This window comes from Passer domesticus, chromosome 2 (genome assembly GCF_036417665.1).
Source record: "Passer domesticus isolate bPasDom1 chromosome 2, bPasDom1.hap1, whole genome shotgun sequence".
Classification (NCBI taxonomy): Eukaryota; Metazoa; Chordata; class Aves; order Passeriformes; family Passeridae; genus Passer; species Passer domesticus.
Window position 1 is genome coordinate 53,227,174 of NC_087475.1, and position 17,682 is coordinate 53,244,855.

General features: G+C 32.1%; 1 protein-coding gene across 2 annotated transcripts in view; it reads left to right on the plus strand.

The window, feature by feature from the left end:
• KLHL1 (kelch like family member 1) overlaps positions 1–10,446 on the plus strand; it is a 190,475-nt gene extending 180,029 nt beyond the window's left edge. For both annotated transcript variants that reach the window (XM_064408608.1, XM_064408609.1), the window contains 2 exons: positions 924–1,095; positions 2,075–10,446. In XM_064408608.1, coding sequence (XP_064264678.1) covers positions 924–1,095; positions 2,075–2,134 — 232 coding nt within the window. In that variant the 3' untranslated portion in view covers positions 2,135–10,446. The remainder of the gene's footprint in view (positions 1–923; positions 1,096–2,074) is intronic.
• Positions 10,447–17,682: the final 7,236 nt, after the last annotated feature.

A 17,682-nucleotide genomic window follows, 5' to 3' on the forward strand; every position in this document is an offset into this window, starting at 1 on the left:
TCAGACTTTTTAAAGGATTTGTAGACCAAAACTGCTTATTTTTTCCACTGATCACATGATTCTATTACATAGTAGACTGCTTAAGGACAGATTAAATTAATTTTATTATACTGTAATACACTATTCTATTTTACAAATATTTGACATCTAAAAATGGTATCTAGTGTAACCTAATACTTCAGACATTCTTGGTAAAAAGCTATCAAAAGATAATTAATTTCTGGTTTATGCATGTCCAAAAGAGTTACAATGGAATGACTTCTGAAATCAACAATTTTACTTTGTTACGGAATATCTAAATGAAAACCTAGATTAAATATTTTATTTTTAAATTACAGGCATTATACAAAAAGAATTTTACCCTCCATTTAAAAAATTCAGTTGTGATTATGTCTAAAAACCAATATTATTTTATCTACTTGAGCAAATATCAGGAGGAGACACTAATTTTAATGCAGTTAAGCATGAGAATACATAGGGAGATTTTTACTGTTTTATAGTATAATTTCAGAAATTAAAATATAGTGACATTTAATATTAGAAATAATATTTCTAATATTTTAGATGTGCTACAGGAAATACCCCACTTTAAATGTATTCATAACATATAAAAAAATTTTATACCCATCCATTCAGATATTGCTCATATATCTTTCTCAGATCTCTTTATGACACACTATCCTACAAACAGCTTAGTTTATTCTAGAATGTTAGCTGAGCAAAAGTTTCTAATCAACATCTACAGGGCTGAATTGGGAATGCAATAAATCTGTATCTTTTTGATGTTAGGAAAAAATTTTTGGATAGGATACTAAAGGTTTGGTTTTTCCCCCAGGAAAAAAAGGACTATATTCAAGTGAAAATCAACATGGATTGATGCTTGTCTTCTCTCCACATACCCAGTTTCATTTTTCTTTGCTCAGGTATGACCCAAAAACTGATACGTGGACAATGGTGGCTCCACTGAGTATGCCTCGAGATGCTGTTGGTGTTTGTCTCCTTGGTGACAAATTATATGCAGTAGGTGGCTATGATGGTCAGACATACCTGAACACTATGGAAGCATACGACCCTCAAACTAATGAGTGGACACAGGTAATTATAAAGTTTTTTTTAATATATACACGTGCACATACACACATATATATATGAATTAGCCATTAGCCAAACTTTCTTTAAACCTAGTGCAGAAAGGTTCATACCTTGGAATCATGACCTTATCCTAAAAAAAGCATCTAACATTGGTGAGATGTATTATACTCCAGAATGCCTATTTCTTTTTATGATTGCAAGGGGGACCTTCTGTTGACAAACTTGAATGCAGACACAAATGCTTTAAAGTTGGTTCAGAAGCCCATGTTTTTTAATCTACTATGAATTACTGAGAAGAGCATTTTTATGATGTTCTGTAGGATATATGAAATTAATTTGGGAATATTCACTTTTTGCAAAACCAACAATTCACATTAAAAACCATTAATAAGTATGATTATTAACACAGGTAGTTTGAAGACATATAAGCAATGCTGTGATTTATACAGTTGTACCAATTACAGTGTGTTGCTACATACATATAAGCTAACTCTACTGTGATAGTTTCAGCAATATTCAGTCCCATAAAGGTTTTATCCTTGTGTTGTCTTGAATACTGTTTAAAATTGCCAAACATATTCTAAAGGATACTGAAACCTGTTTAGGAATACTGGAACCATTTCTGAATTGGTAGCTTTCACCTTGCCTCAAGGACTAGAGTGGAAGCATCAGCCACAGTCTACAGAATATAGAAACCCCTTGCATATCAATGGTTCACAAAATTGATGACAGCTCTAAAATTAATTCCTGCTTTCTGTTCTCAACTTTCAAATGAAAGGTGTCAGGTGTAAGCAATTTTAAATTACAATAGTAGCATAATATGGGTTTTATTTAATTTTAGCAATTTATACTCCCATTAGTTTTGACCATTTAAAAATAATTTTGACACAACACTTGTACAATCTATGCATGGCTTGTTCCTGCTTGGCAATTTTTGCATGGTTTTTTCCTATTCAGTTAATTTGTGTCTGTTTTTCTGCAGATGGCTTCCTTAAATATTGGAAGGGCTGGTGCCTGTGTTGTAGTCATCAAACAACCATGACTTTGTCAGCACTGCTTAGGATTTTACTGACTGTGAAATGATTATTTTTCTATGAGACAAGAGAATGATAACTTCACAAGAACAAGGATCTACACAGTGAATACACTGTTGATCACAAACTTGAAGTATGGAAGTGACAAAGATTAAGTATTTATGCCCTATAAAATCATAAAACCGTTCACAGTCAGTGAACAAGAAAAAAGCCCCCAGAGTATTGTAGGCGTAAATATGTGAATGTAGAGTAGTGAGTTCAGGTATTGCTCTCATGAATGTGTCCTGAAGAACTGGATAATCATGGGAAGTCTACACAAAGTGTGGAAAGGAAAATGAGAACAGTTTTCATGGCTGCAAGGGAAATATGAAAGTCTATTTAATCAATTTTAAGCTGTGTTTTTTAAAAGAGAAAAGTGGATAGTAATATAATTTTTTTTTGCTGTTCAGGTCTTGTCTTCAAATGGGTTATGGTCTTCTCATTTAAATAAGCAGTTTGACTTTACTGAAAGGAAGAGGTCAAATGGTCTGAATATTCATAGTGACTGAGTTGTGACTCTAAACCAGGAAGAAACACAAAACTAAAAGTAGGCTTTTTTTGTAACTTCAGATTGTACCTCCTCACCTATGTTAATGCATCTTATAAATTATTTTATTGAGTGGGAAGCCTGTGTGTTTAATCAGGTAATATAAAAAAGTCCTGGGGCTGCACTGGGGCTTTGTTGCAAGTATGGGAGTCAAAGAAACAGTAACCTAATTCTTTCTTAAGCTTATATTCAATTTAAGCATGTGGGCTCTAACCTCACTGTTTGATGCATCTACTGCATGTTGGAAGCTCATGACAAGCTGGAAAATTGATCCCCTTATTTCGCTGCATCATGTTAATGGATGAACCGTGACAAGAACAGTCTATAGAGACTCTTTTAACATTTCAAGAGGGAGAAAAATCCTACATTTTATTTATTTCTGATGCTTGTAGATACACAATTTTGCCTACTTAGAGCTGCAAAATTATGACTTTCCACTTATGACTGAGAATAACTGCAAGTCAGGAAATCAGAATAAATGCAAGTGGAATAAGGAAAATTAGACCATTTGATTTAATACATTTCATATGGTAAATATACTAGTGTCATCTGTGCTTCCCTTTAGGGTTGATAATTTCTGCCAGTAATCATAGTCTGAGCTTTTGATCTGGCAGTAGATTTGGTGCTGATGCTTTCTGTCTGCTCAGCTGAATCAGTTAGAACCTAAGGCCACTACTGGAATATGAAATTCTGCTATTCAGGGATGCACAGCTACTGGGAACAGGGCACCAAATATACTTCTCTAAAGCCTGGCTGATCCTATAGGAAACATTTCATGGCCCAAAAGCAGAAATTTCACAATCCTCTATCACTAGCAATTTTGAGAAGGAATACTGGTTGCACTAAAATGAGTTCTTGTAGTGGAAATCTCTGCAATCATTTAAGATGAAAAAATATGTTGAGCTTCCATCACTTCATTTGAAGATGTGCTTTTCTTCTAACTGCATCAGTATGCATGGAGGTCTTTGCTTACTGATGTCAGTTGAATTGCAATTCTGAAGCCGAAGTATATGGATTTAAATATTTCTCTGTCCTAATTTGGAATCAGCTGAAAACAATTCAACATTAATTTTCCACAGCCAGTTGCCTTTTGAATTGCAATTAGTCTCTTTCACAAACATATGAATTTTTCTCCAACTACAACAATCTGTCTAAAGATTTTGCTTCACATAAACACAAGTTTTGGAGACCAAATTAAGAAGATTCTATAATTATAACTGTAATTAAATATAGATATTGGCATTCAGAACTCCTACAGAGGTAGCTTAGAAGAACTTAGAAATTGAATTTTAATGCTATTTCCAGAACTTTCCTTTTATTTCATTATATTAATATATATAATAGAAATATTATTGCTTTACCTATACACAGATCTTCAAAGTTGGATTATTCCTATTAATTTCATTCAGTGCCAAATTTGTTTTAAGTGCCTTGATCATTATTTTCTTCCATTTATCCTAATTTCATTTTTCATTCTCAATTGCCTTTTTTACTTTTTCAATTTGCTTTTATTTTACCAAAATGATTCTCATGTGAATTTTTTTAGTCTATTCCAATTCTCTTATTCTGAAACAATAAAATCAGTATTTGTTTTATTTTGATTATGTAAAATCTAGCCACAATAAGAACCAAAATCGGCTTTCATATTTATACAAGTGCTACAAGTTTCTTCTAAAGAGAACTGATGAAATTTTTTTTTTTTTTTCCTTTACCATTATGTTTGCTTTCCCTAAAAATAACAATAGTTTTACCTTTTTCTCAAAGGGAATGTGTTTAAATCCAGGTATTATATAATTGTAGTCTTGATTTCTGTGGTTCATTAAGACCCATTTTTTATGTATAAGAGTTACAATCACTTCTGATGCACTAAATTTTGCTAAACAATGTTAAGTTTACTTATTAAAGAAAGCCACTGTCTTTTCAAAAGACAGGTGACCTTGTTCATCAAACATGATTTCTTTTCTCTCAGATAACCTCTTCAATGTCAAAGTATAAAAGTCACAGTGAAATCAGAGCTGCAACAAACATTAATTTTACTGAAATCAATTACTAAATTCCTTGAAATATAGATATTTCCTAATATGTTGGAACCCTTGTATATCTACCGATAAAAACGTCAATTAATAGCTATTCTTTAGTGGAGCTCTTTAGTATTGACATTATATGATTCAATTTTATAGAAAAGTTTTGCATTGTTGTCAAAGTCACAAATAAACTAAGAATATTGTTTCATTGGCTTCAGTTACAATTGTTCAATAATTATTTTAATATATGTTCTTGTAATCAAAATACTGATATTATTTAGAAATCAGTAGTAAATTTTTAAAAATCCTTATTACATATAGAACAGACTTTTTATTCGTATGAAAATTCCAGTTATTAAGACAATATTAGGATGCTTTCAGAGAGTTGCCTGCCTCATAATTTTACTTTGTTAAGCTAACATTAATTGATGCAAGGGAACCATTTTAGCATAGATAAAGAATCATTTCCTTGGATAGCACTTTCTTCTGCAGAAACCTGCCGTCAATTGACCATTATTTTAAAAGTCTTAAAATATATCTAGAAATAGATATTTATTATATCTATAATCTTATCTGTATATATTATTCAGATACTTTCAATATGTTTAGAAGGCCTATATAAATTCCCTTAAATATATTTATGTCTTAAACATTTTCTATTATTTCAATAAAAGTAACTCACAAAACAAATTTGAGTTATGCAAGTTATATGCAAGTTTTAATGGCTCAGACCTTGAAGTCCATGAGCAAACACCAGAAACGCTGTGTATTGTGATTATGAATGAAATACACTTTTTCCACAAGAGAATTTACATTCTCGAAAACTTTCCTTATTATTTTGCCTGTAATGAGCTGGGGAAAAGAAATGTGACCTATGACCTATGTTATCTATGAATTTGCATTAGTTATTTCATGAGGAATAAATAGAGAAAGCATTTCCACAAAGGCTTCAAGAAAGCTCTTGTAACTTTTATCAAATAGCAGTAATAGATTGCATCTGTTAAATTCTTAAAATACCAATTTATTGGATTTTTTGCATTTACTATACCAAGAAAATGTGCATAAACTACATAATGCAGGCTTATTTCCAGCTCAGAATCTCAATATGTTAAAGTAACTCCAGATATATTTCTTTAAAAACAGATTATCCATTCAGTATATCTGTTCTAACTTAAATGAGAATGCATAAAACTTTCAGCAGAATAATTATTCTTCAGCATTATATTAAATCCAGTGTCAAGCTGCTCAAATTGGCATAAACTTGAAATTCATTGCAAATTCCCTCATTATAGTTCTGCTTCATAGTTCATGGGGACTGAGTACACTTTGGGACAAAGAAACCACTGAAAATCATTATATCAGCATAAGCTTGATTTCCACATGTAGGACTGCAGCTGTCAGACATTAAACCATAAGGAAAATTACTAGCACAGGTAAGAATTGTAGTGACAGGGAACAATACAGCTTCAAATCACTGGCTGTTCACATCTTCACCTTGGGGAATCTATGCAGCTGCCAAATTCATCACCTAAGAATTGCAAAAGTAGTCAAAGCTGAGGTATAACCAACTTACACTTCTATCACCCCATATATTCCCAGATTTCCCATGATGATTAAAAAATGCACAAAAATTAAAATAATGATGATAATAAATCCTCTCTTGCAGAAGTCTAGTACTGCTCAGAATGAGGTCTCTGAACCACGTTCGTGTTCAATATTCTTCACTTAGGTGGCCTAGGTTGTGTGTTAAGTCTGGTGACATCTTTAGTGAACTCTTTCTCATGTCCCCAACAAAAGTGTCATTAAGAGGGCTGCCTTTAATGACCTCCAGGAAGAAATGATGTTTCAAAGGTGAGAAGTTTCCATTAAATAGATGAGCATTCAATTTAGTCACCTCCACATAAGTGTCTGATACCATGTGAGATGCCCAAAATTATCTAAGTTGTCCACACTGGGCTGGCACATATGACACAGAAGTTATGGAGTGGTAACAGGAATTTTAATAGACTGTAAAGTATCCCAGATGATATTAGATACCTTTCTGGAGGCAGATAGAATCCATGATCCCTCATATATATATTTATGTATGTGTATGCACCCAGTGTCACTAGTTATTTGAAGTTATTATCTAACTACCAACCTGTGTGATGGGACAACCTGAATTTAAAAAAATATTTTACTTCAGGCTGCTTAAGTTTGAAAATATTAACCTCAATTGTCCAATGAATGATAGAAATAGTGAACATAGGTGTGATATCCATTAATACTCATTAATGTTGGCATGCATGGAAAATGCTAACTTGTAGAGATTCCCTTTATATGGAAGATTATTTTTTGCATCACTTCAGTAAAAAATATGTTCTGTAAGCAAGTCAGGAGTAAATCACCCTTACTCAGCAGTTATTGAAAAAATCGCCAACATTAGTTGCTATTACCTAATGTAGACTTTTTGGGTGGCTTTTTTTTTTTTCTTCTTTTTAACAGTAAAATGTTTCTGGCTGCAATTTTGTAAAGGTTTGGGTGGCACATTTCAGTCACATAGGGGAAAATCTCACATATAGACATAGTGTAAAAACAGACTATTTGGCTTAGGTTTTTGGGTGCTTTATTTTTGTTTGTACATCTGTATATTTTCCAGAATATCAAAATTTTAAATGGTCATTTGTTCCACTTGAAAGGTAAAAGAGAAAGAAGACTTGCTATAGCAGGCTGAATGGATAAATATCCATGTTGTAATAAAGAGGGTTCTACTGCATAAATGTCCACATCAGAATTATACATCCAAAGGATTTTCTTATAGCCAGACTAGAAGAATCACTATTTCCAGGACATGATTCATCATGTTAATAAGTGAAATAAATCACACTTTAAAAATGTGTTTCTCTCCATTGACTGCAAAAGTGTTTAAATTACTATATCAGACGGAATTATTTAAGCTGGATAAGATGCATCTCTACCCTTTAAGAAATGCCTAGAAGGAACTGGCCCAACAAGCATTTATTTCCAATAAATATGACAGGAATTTCATTTAGAATATAAGTCCAAGACTCAAATATGCATTGAACAAAAAACAGTTTCCCTGTTCTGAAATCAAAAACTCTTATGATATTCAGAAAGTGGATAATTTGGAGCTTTCAAATGACAGGCAAAGGAAGCAAAAGATATCTTTTTATTATCCTAGAAGGAGAAAAAGTGTTCAGAAAATTACAGCTGCAGCTCCTGGTTACCTAAATTTTTAGATATCTTATATTTGAGGGATAAGGGAGCAATTTAATACAGTAACCTACAAGATATATCTATATAATTAGACTTCACAAACTTTCAGTACATGAAATAAGATTATTTACAAACAGGATTGCTGCAATCAATGGGCATCATTATTCCAGGCCCTTGGTTGGGAAGAGAAAAACTGGAGAAAAGCAGGCACCTCCCTCAAGGTGGGTCATCTCAGCCAAATGTAAGCATATGAAAAATCACCTGCTTGAAATGCATTGTTTTCCTCTTTGATTTATAAAGGTGTCAATGAGAATAACCAGATTTAGGCACCTAAATTAGTAGAAATACCAACAATGAAGTGTAGGAAAATGCCAATCATATTATCTATCTGAAACGGTAAACCCAGTTGACTTGCTTATAGACTTATCCACATTAACATTTATCTCACAAGTAGTTTACACCAGACTACATATTCTTTGACAGCTCTATATATATAGACAATTAAAGAGATTTATTTTATGTGATCAAATTCAAGTTCTGAAATAACATTCATTGTACAGATAATGTAGGTGAATTTCTTGTGTTTATGAAAGTTCAGAGTTATGCACAAAGTGCAAAATCACCAGATGAATTGTTCCTTTCATTATAAACTGTGAATGTTTAGCGCCTTCTAAAATCACAGACCATATTCTTTGCTCTTTAAAATCAGATGCTTATTTTTTTATTCCATTTTTCAAAATTGTGGCTATATTTTACATAACACATTTTTATGAAATATATGTGTCCAGAACCTTGCAGAAAAGTATATGTCAAGATTCTGCTGGAATGAGATTAGAAACTGCACAAGCTTTTATAAATGTATTTTCTATGTCACATACTTAACATATTTTTGGTTATGTTTAGTTGACTTTAGGAAACTAACTCAGAGTTCTTAAAAAATTTATAAAGAAAATCAAATCAAGATTTTGGTTTAAAGAAATTAAAGAATAACCTTTATTTGCTTGACTGCTATCATTCTCCTCTTCCCTCCTATAAAGCAACCAAAAAAAAACCAAAACCAAAAAACCAAAAACAACCCAAAAAAAAAAAAAAGAACCCTGGATAAGTTCTAAGTCCTTTTTAATTTCAGTGTACATTCAATAATTTATATTGTCATACATTATGGTTATTTGTAAAATTAGAATTAGAGGAAGAGCTGCAACCAAACTGACATAGAAATAACTGTTATGCACAGATTGCAGGTCATCACTAATTGGGGAAATAAAAACTAATTTTTTCTAGAATGGTCTAGTAAACACAAAGTGTCAGCAGACTTATGCTAATGGTGGCTCATTCTTTAACTAAAATGCTTCTGCCTTCACCTTGCATAACAAAAAAGATTATGTATGAGATTATGGCTGCTTGCTTTGAGGAAGAGACTGGAAAATGAGGTCTGAGTCCTTAACGCAAGAGGAACATTGTTAAAGTAGGAATGATGTGGTTAACAGCATGTCACAAGTATAAACTCTCCAGTGCTGTCATATGAGCGTGCAACTGTTTGCAGATGTATTATAGGAGTTTTTGCATCAAATGGATCCAGTCAGAAGTTTTGAAGCTTTAGTCAAAAACAAAATCAGTATTGAAGAAATATGTTGGGATGTTGACATATGAGTTTACTTAGTATAGAAAAGGAGTACAGAGCAAAATAAGCGTACAGTGTTTTGGAATGTAAGACAATAAATACATAAAAAATGTATAAATATGGTTGTAAATACATTCAATTAAGCTGTCCTAAGTTTTGCAATATTTGCAGAGCAGTTTACTGAATGTTATGCTTTTACCATGGTTCCGTTATGTCTTGGACATATATGTATAGAATGCAAGTGAAGACAATAGAGCACAATGTTAAACTCTTAACCTTTGTTTGGCACAAATTGTTTCTAAGAAATTTGAATATTGAAAATGTCACTGTGCAAAAATAAACATGCCTGTTTTTATGTGTTGCAGAGGTGATTCTTTTAAATGAATATGGTAACACAATTAGGGGTTCAGCTTGAATATTTTAAACTTGCCCATACACAGTTTCACTCATGTAGATCCAAAGGGCAAGAATTTTAAGACTCTGCTAAATATTATTATTTGTTGTTTATCCTTTTCTTAAGTCACACTATTAAGAATATAATGGGATGACAACGTCATTAAAAATTCAGACTTTCAAGTTTTTTTGATCACTTTTTGTTGGAAACAACAAATGAACTTATTCCCCTCAAAAAGAAAAAGAAGTCTATGTGCAGAGCTATGTGATTTAAGTAGAGTAAGAGCATGAACTACAAGTGAGTCTTATATGCTGTTTAATATGATCAATGAGAAAATAAATTTTCACTGAAAAAAAATGTACCTGTTCAGGCCAAACAGATTTCTCGAGTCACATGTGTTTGAAGAGTTTTCTTGAATCACATATATTTTAGTGTCCAAAATGTTAACCTGGGATATAAAATAAATCTATGTTATAAGACTTTGGAGTAATTAATATTTCTTTGATCTGCCTCCAGATTCCAGATTTGTTCTGAATTCATCTTAGAGTGAGATCCAGCTGCACTTTACTGTCTGGGTAGACATTTCAGATTGACTGAGATTCAATCAATTTGTTTTCCCAGTTTTCATATGTCATTTGGGAGAATCATGTATTTTCTCTTTTTTAAATCCATTCCCCATTCTGTGAAAAATGGATCATATTATATACTTAAAATGCACAGGATTTATGAGAAGATACACTAAAATATGTTGAAGATATGAGAGGGATGCATGACAGGTTGAAAATTCTGCCAAAGTCAAATTTGAATAGAGATTCCTGGAGCGTAAAGAATGCATGTACTACAATTTTCATTAAGTAATTTCAAACTCCTTGGAGAGACAAATACTTTAGACATGAGTGCACCAATAAGCACGAATTTTGAATAACTGATATCAGGCTTTCTGTGGTGGACAGTTTAAATGCAGAAACTTTGCTGAGAATGTACTTCTCTTTAACATTTATCTTAACCTATTTTGGATGAGGGTTGAAGTGTCAAAATTCTTTTTTATATGAGATGCTAGAAAATATTTAAGCAAGAAATTCTTTTTTGTGATCAGCTGAGTTTAACTTTGGATACAATGAACCTTTGACACATAATTTACTTTTCCCATGGTCTTAAGATTTCTCCTGAGTAATATACAATCAAACAATGGGTAATTATTTATGATTCAAATTAATGAAAAGGAGGTTGTCAAAACCCATCATATATTCTATGTCATATTAATTCATGAAACTTTTGATCTGGCAATAGAGTACATGGCCAAAACTGTCTGATCTGTTGACATAACTTTCCAAAAGAAATACAGGGGTCTTGAGCCCTGATCACTGTATTTTAGATCATAAACAAGATAATATAAAAATGTTCTTAGAATGAAAAAAATTCTCTAATAGGAGCAGAGGTTTTATTTATTAAACAGAGATATTGAATTATTTAATACTTTATGGTGCAAGATTCAGTTTTGAATCATCATATGAAAATGTCAGACCTCTGAAGAAATTACATCTATGTTTTCTTACTACTTACTCTTTTATGCATACTTTTCTCCTTGTTTTTACCCATGTTTCATCCTACTATCAATTCCAGCTTTCTGTCCCATTCATATAATTTTCTTCCATTCAATAAATGCTGCTCTTTTGTGTTTCCCTTCTTTTCCCAATTTTCTTCTTATTGTAGCATTCTACCTAATCTCTGGGAACTTAATTTTTCTTACTGATTTTTCTTATCATGGGTTGCAATATCTCCTATGTCACTTTTAGCTGGACCTCATAGATTTGTTCTCCCTCTCAGTACTTTTCCTTCAAATTCCTCTATTTTTCTATGTGTGTACATATATATAACATAGAAGTCCTGCTTGCATTTTCTTGAAAATTGTTATGTCACAGCCACCCATCCTTTAAAATTTTTTCCTTTTGTCCTATTACAAGCATTGGGAAATTATTTTTTGAGGATGAATTATTAGCAATAATATATTGACCTACAAAAAAAAATAAAATAATTGCTAATCATACAGTCATAAATGTTTTGTTTTTCTTCATACCTTCCTTCATACTATAACTTTGTACACTCATGCTGCACAACACATTGCATAATTTGCTTGCCAGAAGGACTTAATATATGTAAAAAAAAACAGCTATTACTGTTCATTTTCCTCTGATAATTGTGTTCAATAAAACTGTGAGGAGTTGAACAGGGGGATTCAGATTCTACAAGGGATTCTTGTTAAGCACAGTGAAATTAAGAGCTAAAACCACTAGCTGCAAAGAGAAGTCAGGAAAAATTGGTAGCCAACTAAGAGAAAATAATTATTTACAGGGTCAGAATGGGCAGGAAATAATACATTTAGAGGAGTTAACAAAAAATGTAGAGAGAAAATAGAAAAAGATGCTTAAGCAGGAGAAGACTAAACTTATGGAATTACCTTTTAACAAAAATACTTAGAAGTAACTGAAAAATTGATTAATAAACTTCAAAGGACATAAACCCTACATTACTCCTTATATCAGATAATTTTATCACATTTTGGCCAGGTCCCAAATTGTCCTGTGAGGACTCTGCAACTTCAAAAAGTAAGTTTTGGAAGTTTGGCAATAGGAGGTACCCAAAGCTGGTGCCATTCCTTGAAAATTGTAAATACAAATGAAGATTCTCAATATTATAGCAGCTTTTCTAATAACATTCACATAGTTATCTTGTCCTCTTTTTATAACAATATATTATTTCTACTGAGAAAAAAGTGCAGAAATAAATCACGATGGTATCTTGATCCGCAATTTCCTTTGGCCCAAGGACTGTAAAAAGTGTTACTTTGTGAATTTATGATGCTACACTCTCTCTGTAGTCTCATGTTTAACTTTTACACTTGCTATACTCATCAGCCTTGCAGCTGGTACCCCAGCTATGATGAGGGGATTTCACAGAACACAACCTCCACATTGCTGCAAATGCGTCATTAGGCAGCAAAGAATGAGAGGTTCATTGAGCCAGAGAGAACATGAGCACCAGTGTGAGACTGAATATGACTTTCTAATCTATTAATCTGGGCATTCATCATACAAAATTTCTGGGGTTTAGCTCTGCATAAAATATTTCATATATTACATTTTGTAGTTTATGATCCTTTAACATTAAAAAGATATTAGGCAAAATACTCATCAATGAAATGTAGTCCTGGATCTTCCCATTTTCAGAATTTCTTCTCATCTAATTTAGGTAGGTCTAATCACTTATATGCTGATTGGCTATGTACCCTGCTTAGATTAGTTCAGATTTCTGATCCTGGGCAGTTTTAGCTACGTGAGGTTGTGTTTCCACTCTCTGTAGTTATAGTCCTGCTTTACCTCTTAAAATTGCTTAGGGAAAATTGATGAAGATAAACTGAGATATTTAACTTCCAGGAGATTTACTAATGGAAGTTCTAAATAATTTTAATACAGTCCCACAGACCTGCACTTCATCAGAGGAAGTTCACTTATAACCAATACATATTTTATAAATCTATTCTTAAAAGATGACATAGCCCCTCCCTTCTCCCCCTACAGTTTTACTATGGATAGGAAGTTTAGAGTCCATATAGTATTTGGTAGCTAGACAATTTCTTAAGTGGACAAGCACAGCAAAAAAAAGGCAGCCTAACAACAAGAAGTCCTACTATGAATCCAAAGGAATTTCCGGAATTTTAAAGGTCCAAAGAAATAAAACTCTGGATAAATTTCTGAAGGCAAAGATGGCATCTTTGAAGCAATGGAAATAAATTTCCTTTGGACTTTATTCAAGCTAGAAGACAAGAATGTATTGTAGTGAGTATGCTTTTTTTGCACCACCTAACCAACAATACTAGGATCAGGAAATTGGTAAATCTCTAAAACTAAGAAAATTTGTTTGAACTATAAAACCTGGTTAGCAGGTTAAAAAAAAATAAAACATAGAAATTATTAATTTATTTTTATCAGAATCTGTGGTGGCACTTGTCTATAATGGCAGCCTGTGACCCATAGTGGGTCAAAGAATTAAGCAGCTGTAGGGGTTATTTTTCATTTTTGTTGTGTTTTATATAACCTAACTACCTGTGTTACCTACCTCTAATTACCTACCTCACTCAAGCAGATTTTACTTTTGTTGGTTTTAAAATATAGAAAATTAGTTTAGTTCAGAACATTAAATAACACAAAAATTGATGGGTTTTGTTTCTTTCTTTTTTTTTTTTTATGGTATTATATTGCAAGTCAAAGATATTCATCAAACAGGCAAACATAAAAGAGAGGCTGTCTGACCACAGGCAGAGTTCTTCAGAGTCTGACAGATGCTTTCATCTGATGCCTCATACCATTACACCAAGATACATTTAGGGGATAAATTACAAAAACAAATACAAAGCTCAGCCTGCCTGAAACTGCCTTTGAAGAGTTTGACGAATCTCATGATTGTATAACATAAACACAATAGTGATCACTAAAATATGTCAGAATTGCCCTACTATGACAGTAGAAAGATATCTAGAACTTCATTAAGCAACTAGGGCTTGTGTTGAACAAAGAGTTTATTCTAAACATCAAGGGGCTTCTGAGGCTGATATTATTGGTAAAATAAAGTAATAAAAAAATTCCTTTATGTGCCTCTAGTGTATAAGGAAGAATCAAATGAAGAGCTTTCTCTTGTATCAGAAAGAAAAACACAGGTTACCTGGTGGAAGTTGGGAACACGTCATGACAGACTTCCAGTTGTTTTGAATGTTTCAAAAAGAATAAGAAAACCTTCCTGTAAGAAGGTAGGTTTATCTGCAGGATCCTTTTTCTAAGAATAGATAACTTATAAATGTTTATAATTAGTTTTAATTAAGACCATTCCACACAGTATTATATGTATTGGCCATTAATTTTATCTTTTTACTAAGTTATTAGAACACTCAATTCAGGATTTGGTTTTACAGTCAAGCATATTTTTTATCTGTTACAAATGTAACAATCTTTCACCCATTTTCTTCTTTATCCCTGTAGTAATCTTGGTTTCATCCTATGATGGCTTAGTTTCTTTAATAAGATTTACAACATCATCTTAAAAAGTTCTGGAAATCAAGGTGCACTTTATTCTAAAAAGTCTTTCAAGGATTTCTAATTTATTTTTCCAGTGTGACTTCCTTTAAAATAATAGATATTGACTTTTCCTGATGTCTTTAAGCTAATAATTTTATTCTTTCCCACAATTTCCAACAGTCACAGTTATGTAAAACTCAGACATAATTGTACGCAGATATTCATATCCCCCCAAATCTTAACTCTTGTGTTACTTTTCATATGTCTTTCCCAAAGGTAAATTAAAGCCAGTCTTATTATTTAACAACTTTGTATCTGGCTTCCTTTAACACTCAGGGGTGAATACCATTTGCTACTGGAAATCTGAGTATTTTATTTTATTGATTAGCACTTAGTCTATTCTGGTGACACCTGAGTTTAACGAAAGTTCTATCTCAGTAAAGGAAAAATTCAAAGGGACAAATTTCCAGAACTCCTCCATAAGAAATGTAAGCTACTAAAATAGCTCCTTTTTCTACAAATGTGGATTTTTTTAATAATTCTTGCTTTTTCTTTTATATCATTATCATCTGTGCCTATGGTAAAATCTTTTGTCATTCTTCTGGATGTGAACTTTTTTCTGTTAATAAGATTGAGGAAATATTTTCTCAAATTTTCTTCTGGCCATTTTCATTAAGGATTTATATTTGTCTCTTTTGTTTTCTTTGTTTCATCATATCTTTTATCAGTTGAAGATTTCTTTTACTTTACACACATATCTCCTTTTTTTTCCCAACAATTTAAATTTTCGGAGTTGGTTTTGATAGGTGGCAAATATTTCCATTGATGAGCCAGTGCAGTTTCTTTAATAATGTGTTTCATTTCACTTTGGATAAAATGGTCATATTACATAACAGCTTCTCACTAATACATTACTAGGCCATTGCAAAGTCTTTTATGAAAATATTATTTTCTCCTTCTGTCACAAAAGGCTGATGAATGCCAGGACTAATACATGGTCCTTTATATGACCTTTGAGACATCTAAGAAATGTCAACAAAAAGTGGAAAAAAAGGTAATTTGTATATTCATTTCCTGAGATTTACTCAGTAGGATGTAAATTGTGAAGCTATATAGTAGAGTCTTTATGTCTATGTTACTCTTTTTATTGTGTGAAATTCTCCAGTAGCACTAGGAAGATACTGCTTTCTTCAAGTTGGTATAATAAACATTTGAAAATATTGTATAGCATCAAGTATTTAATCTTTCACTTTTAAGCTTTACTTTCAGAAATGTAAAATGTATAATGTGAAACTTATGTGTCAGTCTAATGACATTAATCCTTGCAATAAGAATTACCATTTCATAGGAAAATTTTCAGTAGCAGGTATGTTGCTTTCAAATGATGGAACATTGTAATGGTCACAATGGTTTCATAAACCCTTATATCAAAAAGCAGAAAGAATTTTATTTAATTTAAGCAGAAATTATTAAAAATATGCCAACAATGTAAGATACATGGCTGAAGGCTTTTGAACCCTAATACAAGACAAATATTGTGGTATGACAACCTTTGCTATCAAAGTTAATAATGAATATTGAACAGGCTTCTAATGCATGAAATACACAATATATGAAATTTTCATCTCATTTTAGTCAGTTGCCTTGAACTAAGAAAAGAAAAATGTAAACTGAGAAAGACAAGCTCACTACTTATTCTGTGCATAAAAATGAGCTGGATGTGGTAAGTTTGATCATAATCTTTTCAATAAGTATGCTTACATAAAAACTCATAAGGCCATAAAGATGAGCTTGTATTTTTACAACTTCAAGACCAGATGCTTAAAATGAACAATAAGATATCAGACAGGGATATATCTGAGACAAATATAAACAGAGAAAAATTCAAATGTCTCACTTTTCTTTTTTCAGAGAGTGTGTCTGGTAGATTTAAAGAGAAGTCTTAGCATGAGAAGAGTTACTACATCTTGTTGTGGAAAGCATAGTAGATCTAGGAAAACCAGAATTCTTTCCGCTCCCTGTTTCCTTAAGACTATCTGAGTCTTCCTTGCAAGTTTGTGGTAAGTGCAGAGAGAAAAGAAATCATTATAGAAGTGTAGAAGTGACATTGAATTATCAGGAAATGTTGTTATTTGAAATATGAAATAAATTCCTTTTTTTTAAAGACCTTTTAGATATGTCAGCCATGGGACACTGGTATTTTATAGACCAAAAAAAAAAGTTTAAGGAATAAATATAATAAAATACTTGAAATGTAAATTAAATTTTCATTAGTATATGTGCTTGCCACTTATGTAATTCTATGATGAGACTGTTATTGAAAAAGAAAAATTACTGTACTAAAAAATTAAATTAAATTATTTTATTAAATGATTGTTTTTCTCTCTACTCCTTAAACACCCCTCAGCAGATCACCCCTTTTCACAGTTCTCAGTCTTGTCCTCATGATTTCTCCTTTCCCCTCCTAGTTTTATCAGTCTTCAATTTCTTCAGTCCCTCCTTAACACGGAAGGAAAAGTTACTGTATTCAAATTCCTTGTTATTTATATTCTCCTCTGAAACTCCATGTTCCACAATAATCCTCCCTTCTCTTCCTATTCCATTCTATAAAGTCTCTTCAGCTATATTTTAGCTTATTAATGTTAA